This window comes from Salarias fasciatus, chromosome 7 (genome assembly GCF_902148845.1).
Source record: "Salarias fasciatus chromosome 7, fSalaFa1.1, whole genome shotgun sequence".
Lineage (NCBI taxonomy): Eukaryota > Metazoa > Chordata > Actinopteri > Blenniiformes > Blenniidae > Salarias > Salarias fasciatus.
Genome location: NC_043751.1, coordinates 26,365,137 through 26,380,172, shown reverse-complemented (window position 1 = coordinate 26,380,172; position 15,036 = coordinate 26,365,137). Strand labels below are relative to the sequence as shown.

General features: G+C 43.7%; 1 protein-coding gene across 1 annotated transcript in view; it reads right to left on the bottom strand.

Annotated features, from left to right (window-relative positions):
• Positions 1–15,036, bottom strand: part of btbd11b (BTB (POZ) domain containing 11b) — a 78,366-nt gene that overhangs the window by 2,489 nt on the left and 60,841 nt on the right. Inside the window, exons 3-12 of the mRNA XM_030095541.1 lie at positions 13,442–13,646; positions 9,237–9,389; positions 8,790–8,955; positions 7,288–7,377; positions 5,145–5,246; positions 3,521–3,614; positions 3,100–3,235; positions 2,002–2,222; positions 1,696–1,874; positions 172–277 (exon numbers count right to left, since the gene is read on the bottom strand). Coding sequence (XP_029951401.1) covers positions 172–277; positions 1,696–1,874; positions 2,002–2,222; positions 3,100–3,235; positions 3,521–3,614; positions 5,145–5,246; positions 7,288–7,377; positions 8,790–8,955; positions 9,237–9,389; positions 13,442–13,646 — 1,452 coding nt within the window. The remainder of the gene's footprint in view (positions 1–171; positions 278–1,695; positions 1,875–2,001; positions 2,223–3,099; positions 3,236–3,520; positions 3,615–5,144; positions 5,247–7,287; positions 7,378–8,789; positions 8,956–9,236; positions 9,390–13,441; positions 13,647–15,036) is intronic.

The window sequence follows — 15,036 nt, the reverse complement described above, 5'->3', positions numbered from 1 at the left end:
CCATTCCGGTTCCTCAGCACTAGGTGGCGGTACATGCACTTTGTATTTACAGTACTTTGCATTTTACTGGAGAGATCTGCCTCAGAAGCATGCATTTAAGCAGTGATTCTTTTACGCCTGCAGTATCAAGATCAGAATGAATTCAATAAACTGATAAAGACGAAGGCTCACCCAGACGAGATGACTGCTTTCTCTTGATCTCTGCCAGCTTGGGGATGGGATAAGGGCCGTAACACTGGGTGAAGATTGCAGACAGCTGCTGGCTGATCACTTCGTTCTGACAAAACACAAGCAGGAGACAGAAAAAGGGGTGCATAAGAACTCACGTTGGATTTGCTGTGTTCAGTCGGCAAGAACGCCACTCCTCTCCGACACAGAATAACCCCAACACAATTATCGGCACAGCCAGAGAGGTTAAACTTGTGCACCTTTTTCAGGTTGTGGCTTCGCTTCTTTCAAGCTCAAATAAACCTCATATTCAAAGTTATCTCACACCTCTGAAGGGGGATCATATGAATCAAAGCTATTTCCTACATCCACGGCTCCTTAGAGGTTCCTGTAATCGAGGACAAAGTGGCAGGTTGACTTACTGCAGAAGTGTTAGAAAGACTCGAGTATAAGATCTTTCCTTGTTATTCCCAACCTCCCACTTCGATGAAGGGAGAAATGAGGGGCAGCGGCGTGCACACACACATACACACACACACTGGAAGTCCCACAAGTGCAGGCAGTGCTGGTTGCATTTACTGAAGAATGATGGCAACAAACAGCTATTAAAAGTCACCTATTCCACAAAGAAAAGCATGTACATTTCTCAAAGTACCTTCATGTTCTGAAGCCAGATGAGGGAGAGAGTAAGCCGGGCATACAGCGAGGAGACGTGCAGCACACAAAAAGACAGATGACCTGTACCTTGACGTCTCTGGCCCTCATGGAGGTGCAAACAGAGCCAGCGGTCCCCGAGGGCTTTGTAAGGATGAGGGTCGTTGGCTCTGGCCATACATCAACCAATACAAGGAAGAGGAACTGACACAAAAACGTGTGTGTGTGTGTGTGTGTGAGTGTGGGGGTGCGCTTGTGCCTGTTTGTGTCTCTGCAGGGCTATTTATGTGCTTTATTTAAACAAAGGTATATGCACCATGACATGTTTCTCCTCATAACTGCAATGACAATAAAACCGGTCATCCCGGCAGGGCAATAAAAAGCCAGAGAACAGTCGGCGAGACAAACAGAAGAGGCAGACAGACACGCTGGGCTGCTTCATATCTAATGCAGTCCACCAAGATGATCATCAGCTTCACTGGGGGCCCATCATAAATCAATTTCATTTTAAGTAATTGGTATTGAGCAGGCCTCCGAGGCTCCGTCAGTCTCTGTGAAGCTGATGACATGACGACGTAGCGGCAGCCGTACAAAGAGACCGAGAAGAAGCCACGGCGCGTTTAAAACAAAAAGAATGAGCGAACATGCAAATACTTTTAAAGATCAAGATGAAAATGAAGCTGGACAACAATGCTGTTCCTGTGACTGGATGATACATGAGGCGATGCCAGTTGTGTCGAAGCATGAGGCTCACAAGAAGCTTCAATCTGGCCACCAAACCACCAAGCAAACTGTAAAAACTTCAAAGAATTTTTCTTTTAAACAAATTCCCTGAACCGGACAGTGTTTTGGCGCCCCCGGTCGACGCAGTACCTTGCTCGCTCTGAGGATCTGGAACATGAGCGGCAGGCCGTGCGTGATGAGCTCCTCGGTGTACTCCTCCTCCTCGATGCAGCTGAACTCTTTCAGAAGACCCTGGATCAGAGGTCTGCGATGCTGAAGGAAACTTGTGCGCAGCGACTCCAGCCAGGTGTGCAGAGTCCACGGCACCCCTGGGAAAATATCACAGACTTAAATCCTCATCAAATATATATAAATGTATGTGCAAAACATTCAAAAACATTGTATAACAGGATGACATGCTATGCACTGCTCTGGGCAGTGTTTCCAGAAGCCCACCTAAGCTCCGTATGTCGATGGTGATGTCCACGTGCCCGTGCTCAGAGCTGTGGTACATGGCTTCTTTCAGGGCTTTCAGTTTGGCTTTTCCAGTTCTGATCAAGTCCATTTGAGATGAACTTCTGCTTTCCAGCTCTGTACCTTCTGCAAGAATTTCTTCCAAGGACAACACGTCTCCTTTCCCTTTCTCGGTGTGAGACAGAAGCTTACGAAACACATTTCTGCACGAACAAAAGCACAACAACAGAGAACTGAGTCTTTTCACTTCATTTTACACTGCATTACTGCATCGCTCCTCATCAAACATGAAATGGTGGCTCCTGCCTTGCATCATAAGTGTTAGTAAATGATAAAGAAATTGGAGGCATTTGAAATGCAGACGGCAGATATTGAGTTATAGTCATGACTGTGATATTAAAAAAAAAAAAAAAACGGCCTCACAGTTGAAGAGCTTCTGCTGCACATGTTTGAGGTTTAATGAGAAAGTATGGTTGGATAAACAGCTGTGCAGTGGCTTTATATAAAACTACATCACCCTCACCCTTTAAGAAAAGCTTTACTATGAACATAAACATGAGTTTGCACACAATGGGGATTAAGCTCACTAATAAATCCAGTAAATGGGTTCTAAAATGAGTGAGCTTTATTACGAGTATATATATCAGATTTAGTGGAAGTTAGACAACAGACAGACTGAAATACATCTGGTTTCCTAATATAAAAGAAACACGCTGAAATAATACACACTTGTCATACATGAACAAATATTCCTCCACTACCTGCAACACACTGAATATGAATTAAACAAGATGAAAGCTCTTTGAAGAGGAACAAGAGAAAGACACCATGAGGGTAGTCATGCAGTGAAAAATAATAACGTGAATCAATTCAACAGCTCAAGAGCCAATTTCATGGACATGCTCTGTCGAGTCTGTGTTTGTACATAAATAAGATTAAATGCTGAATCCACACAGCGAGCTGAGCCAGATTGTGTATTTTCAGTCTATGTGCTCAAAAGTGTGTGCTGATGATTAAGCACAAATGTGTGTGCGTGTGTGTGTGTGTGTGTGTGTGTGTGTGTGTGTGTGTGTTACCTACCTGTGTCCATGAGCTGCTGCCAGGCTGTAGGAGTTCATGTCTCCCTGCGGCGCAGTGGAGATGCCGTTCCGAAACATGGTCCCCACCATGGGGTCGGCCCCGCGCTCCAGCAGCAAACTCACCAGCTCAAAGTTCCCTGCACATAAAAAAACAACTGTCAAGAGTTTATTCACTCACAACAAGATTAGACCAGAGAGAAAGCTGAAAGCAAGGCGCGCGTTTCATTATTTATTCCGCATTCGCGCCTCCATTTGTCTTTATTTTCCCGGTCCGCAAGACAAATAAGCCTGCAGACCGGTGCTCAGTCAGCGGCCATGCTGACAGTCAGGTGTTGTTATCAGCCGGTTATAGATGGCCAGCTGCTGCCGCCGCCAGCCAGACAGGAGGCCGGCGACGGGCGTCCTGCCGCGTCTCTGTATACCTGCAGCAGCTGCCAGCTGCAGCGGGGTCTCTGTGTAGTTCTCCAGCCCGTCCTGCAGGGATCCCTCCACGTTGGCTTTGGCATCCAGCAGCAGCTGCAGGTGGAGGCACAGGTGAGCGTGACGGGGAAAAAGAAAAAAAGAAGGGAGAAGTCAGTCTGATCTGAATTATTCTCACACTGTAAGCAAACTTGAACTTGAACTTTTCTTGCATTTAATTGAAAAATAATAAGAATGCACCCAAAAGAAAGTATCAGAGTGAGCTCAGATGGGCCGAAATCTTTCAGAAATATTCAGTAATAGGTGGTAAATGTGCTCTTCCTCAAAGTTAAGCTTGACTTCAAAGAGTTGCATGCTTATGTAACTGCAAATCGGACTAGTTTCACTTCTCGTGTGATTGACCCTGCCAATCAAATTCAAGTCTGTTTGATTTAAAGCCACTCTGTTTACACTCTGCTCTATCTCGACACTTCCAGTGACATAAAACAAGGCTGGCGGCTTCAGTGAAATCTGTGGCTCCGGGCCCAAACCCTGCTTTAGTGCAGCCTGAGGGCATGAAAGATTTATCCCCTGACAGACACTTTCCTGGAGATTCCACTGAAGGTTGTTTGAGCCCCTCTTCAGTGATTTCTGAGTACCTTATCCCAAACAGGCAAAACGCAGCATGACGCAGAGATGTGAAAACTTTCTTGTTACATATGCAACACTTGTTTTTTTTTTTACATTTGAACCAGTTCAAGGGTGTAAAATAATGCTGGAAGAACTCATCTCCTATCTGAGGTTAAATCTGGAGAAAAGTTTCTTCAATCACCCTATCTTTGATGTATTTTTAATAAAGCAGTGCTGCAGACAATATACTGGATGGTCGAACCTTTTTTCTTTTCATTGCTGACGATACTTCAAGAAACGCCAGTCATCAGTTCAAATAAATAACAATTTCGGCTCTTAGAGACATTTTTTTCCAAGTACACTTAGCATAAAGATTATGTTGGTAGACGATTATTCACCATGACTGGGTCGAGATCTATCCTGGGGCAACGTTCTTTAAAAGTCTTTGAGCATCTATTAGGATCAACTTGTATTCATAATTAATACCTTGAAAAACTGCACAGTGTGATTTTATATTGAACGTCAGATACATTATGCAAATAGGTTGCTAGATTTTGCTCTAATCTTCTTAACTTCATTGTTTTTTTTATACGATGTCCTGAGAGTCCAGACTGTGGCGTCATGGAGCTTCAGCTCTGTCCATTAGAATGTAATGATGCTAAATCCAGCGAGCGGATCAGTTCGAGGGCAAACTGAGTGAGTTCAATGAGTTCAATAACAATTAGGCTGCATTATTTCCGTTTTTCGCCCACAAAGTGCAGCCTGAGCTATTTTATTCAAAGTGGAAAATGGAAAGAAGCCAAGATCTGATGTGGTAAATTTGTTCTTATTGATTTTCAATCATCGACAGTATCACTAAAAAGGGAGAAAACTTGCAGTAGATCAACCCATATCAACGTCACCACCGGGAAGCTTTGATGAAATAGAACAAAAAAAGATGACAATGATGACCAACCATGAGCTGAAGCACAACAAGGGGTCATGATGAGAGTCACGGGTGAGAGAAGACGTCACTACCTGCACCACAGGCACATGTCCGTGTAACACAGCGAAAGTGAGGGGCGTCGCCTGCCGCGTTTCGGGAAAGACTGAGGGGTGCTTGTGCACTGAGTTTGGCACCTGGGGAAGGGACACAGGTGGGTGGGTTGGGTAGTTGGGAGGGACAAAGGTAAGGGAGAGAGATATGAAGCCATTAAAAGTGCTACATGGCCCGTGGAGCACGAGACAAGCAGCTGCAGGGAGCAGACAGGGGGACAGGCAGCTCTACAGGACAAACCGGAGTAATTAACCAGGAACCCAGGGGCTGCGGAGAACAGCCTGCCAATGTGCTCGCTTTCTAATGAACACAATGGATTGATCTGTCAACTTCAGCCCTGTCCTAATGGTTTCACTCTGATCTTTTCACCCTCCGCTGTGAGTTTCTTTGACAGGGCTGTGATTCCTCGTCTGTGGCCAGAAAGGATGGAGGACACACGCGAGACGCTGCCACACGCTCAAAACACAAAGGCACACTTTCGCAGTGAGGCCGGTGTGATCAAAAAGGATGCTGGGAGAGGCAACACACACATGCATTTGTAGTAATTTGTTCACAAATATTGAATTAGTGTTGAACAGCATCAGTTTGCTGTAGGAAGCAGGTACCAGTGGAGGAAGCGAACTCTGGGTTTGTGTGGAGTGCAGTACTCAAACGCACAAAAATAGCTCTCTGGGATCTTTATGGTCGCTGTTCTTATTGTTATTGCAAATAGAAGTTGAACCTCGTTCTCTTCTGTAACAACTACTTGTCTAGAGCAGTTATTATCACACAGACAAAAAAAAAAATATGTAGGGGCACCCTTACATAACAACTGCTATGAGCTGCAGGAAAAAAGAAGCTTCTGTTCATACTTTACACTGTGCCTCTACTCGCAGCAGCACGAGCTACACTGTGAAATGTACAATGTTGTATGATGCAGTTATGAGAATATGCTGCTTCACAGACTGACGGATCCTTAATTATCAAATTTTGCAGGAGCACACAATGACAAAAACAGCGTTCCATAAAATCCAATTATATTCCGTCAAGTTTAATATTATATGGCAGCGAGTTTGCTTTACCATGCATAAGTTTCTGAACGAAAAGGCAGAATGAAGTTAGATTTATGGGTGAGATAAGATCATCTGAAGTAAACCAAATTGAACTGAAATAGCAGTCTTCATGTGTTTCTTAACATATATCATTGTAAACATGGTAAATACTGCTTTGTTGATTTTGTGGCTTTTTTATTATTACTTTTTTATTTCTAATATTTCTTACTTGCCATCTTATTCAACTGACTCAGCATATTAACATTCTTGATATTTTTGTTGCATTATTGTACACTCTGCTTTTTGTCTGAATGGTGCTATTAAAATCAACTTTTCACAAACTTTGCCCTAATTAATTATCCTAACAGCTTCATAAGTGGATACAGAATGTTGCAGCAATTTAAACTTTTGCTTGGAATGTATGTCTTTCTATTTATTCTATTGTTCTTGATTTTTTTTTTTATCTTTCTGTTTGCATGTATATATCAGAAAAATCCATTATTTATGGGTACCTGAATCGTACAGCTAAATGACACTGTAAACTTTGAGATGCAGTATATGCAGCCACACCAATAATCGTGTTTGCCAAGACGCTCGTCTCTAATGCATTTTACCAGCACTGAAATCTAAGAGGCATGAAATAAATCAGAAAGAGGGTCTTTAAATCTGGGTTGGCAGCACTTTGTGTTTTGTCCCGTGGCCATGAATGCGACGGACTGCAAATCAATTCTGACACAAGAGCTGATGGGACACGGTGTTGCAGAGGTGACTAATGAAGATCAGGATCATGAGGCCTTAACTGAGACGCCTCATGATCCTCACATTAAACATAATGGCAGATGGGAGACGACAAGAGGAGATGAGTGGAGACAGGTTTGGTTTTCTCCAGCAGTATGCAAAGAAACGCAAAACAAATCCAGAAAACGCTGTAAAGTATTTATTTAAAAAAAAAACACTCTCTCACCTATTATGAAACCCATTAATCCTCAGCCAGGCTTGTTTTTGTAGTGACACTTAATATAAAGGTAATAAAAAGTAAAAAAAGCTTTTTGTTTTTCTAATAGCAGGAGAAAATACGTTTTAAAGCACTGACCTCACTGTTGATATCAGCTCCTGCGTCCAGCAGCATCTGGACCATGGCCTCATCTCCACGGACACAGGCATACATGAGCGGGGTCATCCCCTGCACACACACACACACACACACACACACACAAGCACAGGGGAAAATAAACAAAAACAGCAGCAAGTAGCCTCATCAAAGGTGAAATCTTCCTTCAGGTCAATGATTGAAGCACACTTTAAGATTCCCGTCCAGTGTGGGAGGGCAGTGTTTACATTCTGCCTCTGAGCGATGTGTAAAGTTTAATTCATGCTTTTCTATTATACATGTCGAAGCAGCCGGTTGAACTTTTGCTCTGCTCTAAACTGAACTCTTGACAGCTCGACTCCGGGAACTTTGGCTTTGATGAGTGATACTCTGGTATTGATCAATTTTTCACAGGGTACCCCGAGGGCCGTCTCGGACACCAGCAGAGGCTATCGGACGGGAACACGCAGCACCAGACGCCGGCTTTTAAAGTTTCTGCTTACATCAGCCCCCAACTAAATGTTGACGTTCTTAAAGCGATACTTCAACATTTTGGCAAATTGGCCCGTTTAGCGCAATTCATTAGTCATTTCGAACAGTATACTTACTTTTTTTGTGAGGGTGAGCTGTTGTTTATTCAGAGTTGAGTCGGGGAAGGTTTTCAGGACGGACACAATGGAAGTGGATGGTATTTTGGTTCCCCCTCGTCAAACTCATCAAATACACAATATAACAACCCCAAAACACTTTGGTGGGCAAATTATAATCCGCACATTCACTACGCTGTGAAGTATTAATGCAAAATTACGAGACTGAGTTGTTTATGCGAAGATTGCTAAGACGGAACTACTTGTCTGGGCGTAGTGATTTCAAAAGAAAAAGTAGTTCCCAGTATTTGCTTCAGTGTCATAACGCTACAATATTATTTGTTGGCGTTCCACAGCGTAGTGAATGTGCGGATTATAATTTGCCCACCAAAGTGTTTTGGGGTTGTTGGATTGTGTGTTTGATGAGTTTGACGAGGGGGAACCAAAATACCATCCACTTCCATTGTGTCCGTCCTGAAAACCTTCCCCGACTCACCTCTGAATAAACAACAGCTCGCCCTTACAAAAAAAGTAAGTATACTGTTCGAAATGACTAAATAATTGCGCTAAATGGGCCAATTTGCCAAAATGTTGAAGTATCGCTTTAAACTTGCAGTCTTCCCCTAATGATTTACAGTACTCAAAGAGGTAGCCATGATATAATGCGCTGCTGCTTGGCAGGAAAGCTGCAGGAAAAAACACATCAGATTGAGATTCAATATGTATGACTGCCGCCAGTGCTGCTCACAAATCAGCCTGGCGCTTAAAGGTGAAGGAGCCTCAGTTTACAGAGCAAACAGAATCTCTCCTTCCACTGCCCGTGTTGGTGTGTGTGTGTGTGTGTGTGTTTGTCTTGATGTGCATGACGGTAAGTGTGCCAGCATATGTATTATTAAAGATGTTGACTGTGTCTCTAACCTGCTCACTCATGCTGTTGATGCCATCCGGCCCGAGCAGGTTGACGGCCTGCTTCACCAGGTCTGTGCGCCCACAGCTGAGCATACGGAAGCCCAGGTCCTGCAGGAACTTTGCCTCAGTTGAGGCAGCATCCAGTTTCCTCGAGGCACAGAAGCAGTCATCCGTTCTGAAGGGCAAACCACACAGAGTGATTCACGGCGCAGGCTGACTCTTATGACTGCTTGCAATGCAGCAGATTTTTTTTTTCTTCCCCTCCCCAAAACACCTGACTATCTTTGTTTTTTTTTTAACACTGCAGGAAGGATGAGCACATGAAAAACATCTCTCCTCACGTTGCACCACTGAGGAGCAAACGTTTGTCTGTGGGTTCAGACGGGGAGGCTGGGCGCACGAACACACACACACACTCTGCAGCCTGACAGGCAAACACACTCCTCGCGGCCGTACCGTAGCTGGCGAGGCTCACAGTCCACTCCAGGCAGCAGCAGCCTGGCGGCCTGCCGAACATCATCACTGTCCACCGAGAAGCTGCGTCTGTGCTCCGTGTGAACCACAGCCACACGCACCCACTCCATCAGGGGGGGCAGCACCAGGAACGGCCTGCAGGGGGAGATAGAGACACGCGTCGTGGTAACAAGCAACACGGGGAACTTCTGTCAGCTCCCAGGCACTTGCAAGGAAAATCCACCTAATGCAGAATTTGCACATGTTTTTTTGGAGATATTGGACAGTGGAGCAGATGTTTGAGAACGGAATGAACTCAGTCTGGAAAATGAAATCAAAGACCACAAAGTGTATTTTACAGAGCTTCATTTGAGAGAGCTGTAGTGAGTACAGACAGAAAATCATTACAAAAAAATAAATGTTTTTAATCTAGTTCAACTCCTTCTTATTTGTTGTATATAGCTAATTTCTGAAAATGCACCCCCTTAATCCTTTACTGTGCTCATACTGTTAAAGGCTCAAATTATCAGAAAAACATAAATCCAAAAAGCACAACATAAAAAAAAATCCATAACCTGTAATGCACAATAAAACGGTTCATATAGCTTATGGTAACATAAAATTTATAATAGCAGTTATGGGAATCACAAGTATCGTCCTGATTGTTTTATTGGATCAATTATTTTTATAGGATTCTTTGAATGAACTTATGAGGTCCTTGTAAAACATATATATTTTTCCACATGAATATAAAACGCTGAAATAATGCACTGCAATATACATTATTTATCAAAACCACACTGCCTGTTTTCAGGTCAGTTTAAGGTTTATTGCTGTTTTAGAAATACACTAAACAGGAACTGGCCGCACGGTGGCGCAGTGGTTAGCGCTCTTGCCTCACAGCAAGAAGGTCCTGGGTTCGAATACCGGCCGGGGCTCGGGGCCTTTCTGTGTGGAGTTTGCATGTTCTCCCCCTGTGTGCGTGGGTTCCCTCCGGGTACTCCGGCTTCCTCCCACGATCCAAAAACATGCATGGTAGGTTAATTGATCACCCTAAATTGCCCCTAGGTATGAATGTGTGAGTGAATGGTTGTTTGTCTATATATGTCAGCCCTGCGACAGACTGGCGAACTGTCCAGGGTGTACCCCGCCTTCGCCCACAGCAGCTGGGATCGGCTCCAGCCACTCGCGACCCCGAAAGGGAAAAAAGCGGCAGAAAATGAATGAATAAACAGGAACTATGAGACAGAAGCGGAAAACAAGTCGCACATTGTCGACCCGGACGAGCGCTCTCATGGAGAAGCATGTAAAAGCACTTTAACTGTTTAAGGCTGAACTCGGCTGCACAGAGGGAGTCACAGTCTAAGCTGGATTAGCAAGTGAGCAAGGCAGGCCAGGAACCCAGACCCCCGGGGGCCAAAATGTCCCAAGCTTACTCAATATAATTTGTGCCTGTATAATTAGATTTAGTTCACATTTGTTACAAATTTGCACTACATGTAGTACCATGCAACGTCGTCTCCGTTCTAACTGAAGGACTGGAGTTGTTCTAATACATACTGTACAGTCACCTCTTATTTTGAAGCTGATTTTAAATGAATTGGCTTCCATCAATTTATCTGTATTTACCACTGATGTGTGGACATGTGGAGATTATGGGGACACTTTTCTGTGGGGATGTGAATAAAGCCCCCATGAGGAAAATGTTATGATTTTACAAAGAAGATATGTTTTTAGGTGTAATCATCATTTAAAAAAATTCTCAAAATAAGTCTATAAGTTGCAAATTTGTATTATCCATTTAAAATTTTCTTCATTAACTGCTTGATTTCCCATTGTTAATCCCCAAAACTGTTTTTTTGATGGCAAATAAATAAAATACAGTATCTTCCAGATTGACTGAATAACAAATGCTCCGTCTCCATCTCATTCTGTATCAGGGCTTTACTGCAGTCACAGGATCCATATGCATGAACATCCATATGTATGATGTTAGATTTTGACCTTCTGTTGCACATACTGCACAATTTCTTCACAAAAAGCTACAAACTGTCGTAAAAAAACATGTAAAAGCTAAATAACAACCTCCACTTTCTGGATATAAAGATGTGTTGAGGTGTTCAAAAGAGTTTGCTGTTGCTTTACAAAAGCTTGTGAAGCATTACGCAACATGGAGATCGATAAAAAACAAAACAATTCAAATATAATACAGTTAAAAACAAACCAAAAACATCAGGGTCAGTGTGGAATACTTAGCATTAAAAGATAGATACATGCTTTTTTGCCGATTCATGGTCAAGTACACCAGTATCCAAACAATAAGAAATGACAGTGCTTGTCAAGTGAAATAAATAAATAAACAGACAGATCATGTGTTTTGTATGATTCATCACGTTCTGCATGATGTGCTGTGTATACTTGATTAAACTTGGGCAGTCCTCTTGGGATTTGCTGGGATTTACAGATCAATATATCAAAGGGATGTTTTAGAGCCCGGACTGTCCTTGACACGCGCTCAACTCACATCTGCCACTCAATTCAAATTAGCCGCTCATCACTGCTGGTCTGAGCTGATGGGGAAGTCTTTAAGCAGTTTGATATGCGAAGAAAATCCAAGCCCCTTTTTATGTTTCCGCTCACTTCAAACGAGTCTGACCTCCAGCCACGTGACGTTATTGGTTCCGCAGACTTCATTAAAGCAGCACGCAACACCTAATCACGACGCGGCAGACGTATATTGACAGTGGATTCCTTCACAAAGCCAGTGGAAAGTCCAGTTCAGCAGCAGTTCAAGGTCTAACTGTTTCCATGCAGCCATTAAATGCAGACATTCATGAAGGAAGCTGTTTCACTTGCAGGGCTTTCCCAAAGTTTTGGTTCTGGCAATGCGCTTAAATTTGGCTTAAACAAACACAGAAACAGTGAGTTGAGACTGAAATGGAGATTGGAGTGAAAGCAGGCAGCAGCCGGACGCCTGGGACACGCATTAGCTGATAAATTACTGGGCTGCAGGTGATAAAGCCCGGAGCCCGAGAGGTGCGCTGCTCAGGCTCAGCTGTCAGACACGTTTTCCACCTCTGCCGCAAGCTGACAAGGGATTTCACCAAAAGCGCGGCAAACGCTGAACACACAGCAGCCGGGAATAGAAAAACAAAGAGGTCTTACACATTCAGTTTAATAAGTAGAAACAGTACAAAAATGTAAGAACTACTCTTTTTTTGGTTTTGCTTTATGACAATGAAGTGTCCCAAAAAGGCAAACTGATGGGAAATTAAAACATTGTCTAATCCCTGAGTCACTCACCCACAGGAGAGTCATGGGACAATGATCAATACCAAAATGCCTGTGCACACATGCTGCAAAACCATCTTCCTGCCAGTCCTAAGGTCAACCAGAAGAAAATACACTCATATAAAACTGTTCTGTCCATCCAGAGGAAAACATCTGGTGTGCTATTTGTTTCCCAGCTCTGCAAAGAGAGCGAGGGATAAAAGAAAGAAGCAGCCTGCTGAGGTGCACAACTGCAGCGCGGCGATCTCTGCAGGTCTGTCTTCAAGAAACTGGAATCTGAAGCTGAGGTGAAAAGGAAGACAGATGCAGGAAGAGCAAGCTGTGCACAGCTGAGAGTAGTTCCTCCTTTTTCCTCTCTGTTAAGGTCCCATCATACACATCTATTAAATTCCCAGTGAACATTAAAAATGCAATATTTTTGCACTCATTGCACGAAATGAAGCAAATGTGTAGAATGTATTAATGAATGTGAGATAAACTAGATATAATCACACAAATTTGAATTTTTGTCAAGTTTGGTGCAATTTATATTTCATTTTCTGTGTCCCAAAAGGTTAATTCACTAAATTATGAAAACATAGAATGTAATTTGTCTCTTGATATCATCTGGCGTTCCTGCCCTGTACCAGCATGCAGCGAGAAGCCTGTTTCCGCCCATGACGTAGTCCTTCCAAAATGACTCACAAACACACAATTGTTTCCTTTTTAGGGGGGAGACCACGTAATTTCCTACAACAGCTGGACTCCGTAAAAAGCAAAAGTGACTTCAACGAGAGAGCACAGTGCACTTGTGTTCTGTTTCTTCCCTACAAATTAGTGAGAGACAGAAGTCTGACACATTTATGCCAGTTCAATAATCGGATGTGGGAATTATTGCATTTATTTCCACTCAGGAGTGTGACACGTTTGCTTCTCACCTCTCTGTCTGTAAGGTAACCTTGGAGGGCTCGACGTTGGGGTTCTCCCACTCCATCTGAGGGCAGTGCATGAAGTAGCACAGCGTGTAGATGGCTTCGGGCGCCCAGTGAATCATGCTGCTCTTCTGGTGGACCGGCGTCCCGTTGCTCTGGTTCTTCATATAGAGCGGCTGTAGGTGGTGCATGGCTCGGGACACTAAATCACCTAAAACATAACACACGCGAAACACAAAAGCAGTGAGAAAACAATTCACAGGCACATTCGGGGAGGACAGCTGGGAATATTCTGAGCGCACGGCCTTTAAAGAAGACGCCGTGGACTCATCCTGATTCCTCCCAGCCCCCTCCGAGTGTTCTCTGTCAGGGGAAATCGGGGGAACCAGGAAGAGGACAGGGTTCAGCCCAGTCCTTTCTGTGCAGCTCACAGGGGGGAGAACAGGGGAATAAGCATGCACAGAACTGCACTGGGTGAAGGATGAATATTTATGGGAAAACATTAGCTACTCCAAGCTATTTCCTCTGCATAATTTGCCAGTACTTTAAGGTCATCCAGTTGGACTTCAAAAATCAAGGCTGGAGAGGACTCTGCTAATAAAAATGGAATATTTTTTCAAAAAACTCTTCCTGAAAAAGCATGCCCAGCCTTTTTTTTTTTTTCATATATAAATACTTTTGGGGGCTTGATAAATAAGACTTTTTTTGCAGCAAATTGAGGTAATCAGAAATTGAGAGATGACTTGTAAGTTTCACAAAGAGCTTCTATGCCTGTTCCACTTTTGTCATCGAGTACGTTTACTTGAAATACAAGTGTGCATTATTGCAGTGTGGACTCAAACCTCATTTCAGAGAATCCTGTCAGGTTTAAGTCACTTCTTCTTCCTGTCTGGACCCACTGCGGTATGAGAGGATGTAATGAAATTCTGATGCGGGGAGGATCTAAAAATCACTGTGACAGATTGTTTTGGCCTGTTTGATGCTATTCAAGGCAAAAATAAAACTAACAGCGCTTGATGGGTACATGCTCTAAATGGGCTACAATGTATGTGTGCCTATACAATACAGAGTGGGAACAAACAGTCATTCCCGTGGACAAAAGGGTTTGTTTAGCATCAAAATTGCACTATTTGGCGCTTGCCAAGAATCCATTTAGCCCTGACAATGTGCGAGGCGAGTGTGAAAAGAATGCCTGAATGAGAGAAGAGCATTCATGCAATAAAACAGTCAATCTCCCAACTGTCCTTTGGGAACATTGGTGCTATGCTGAAAGAGGAATGTGTTGGACATCAGCTCGTGACGCAACGAGCAGAAGACATCACAGCATGGACGTTCGCCTCTTGTGCGAGCCGTAATTTGCCACTTCACTGTCGCTACCCGTTAGTCCTGCTTCCTCCCGCTCTTAATTGTCCTCTTAATCTTGTAACCGTGTCCCGAGGCCCGGTAAGGAGAGCCGAGGTGGTCAGCAACAGCCAGCGCTCATGTCTTATTTATGCTGGACTGTGACATTTCCTCCGCTGGCAGAGGATGCTGGGAGGGCCGGGCACGAAGATGACAGTGAAAGAGAGCCACGGCGGGGAAGCTGCAGCGGCATCTTAATG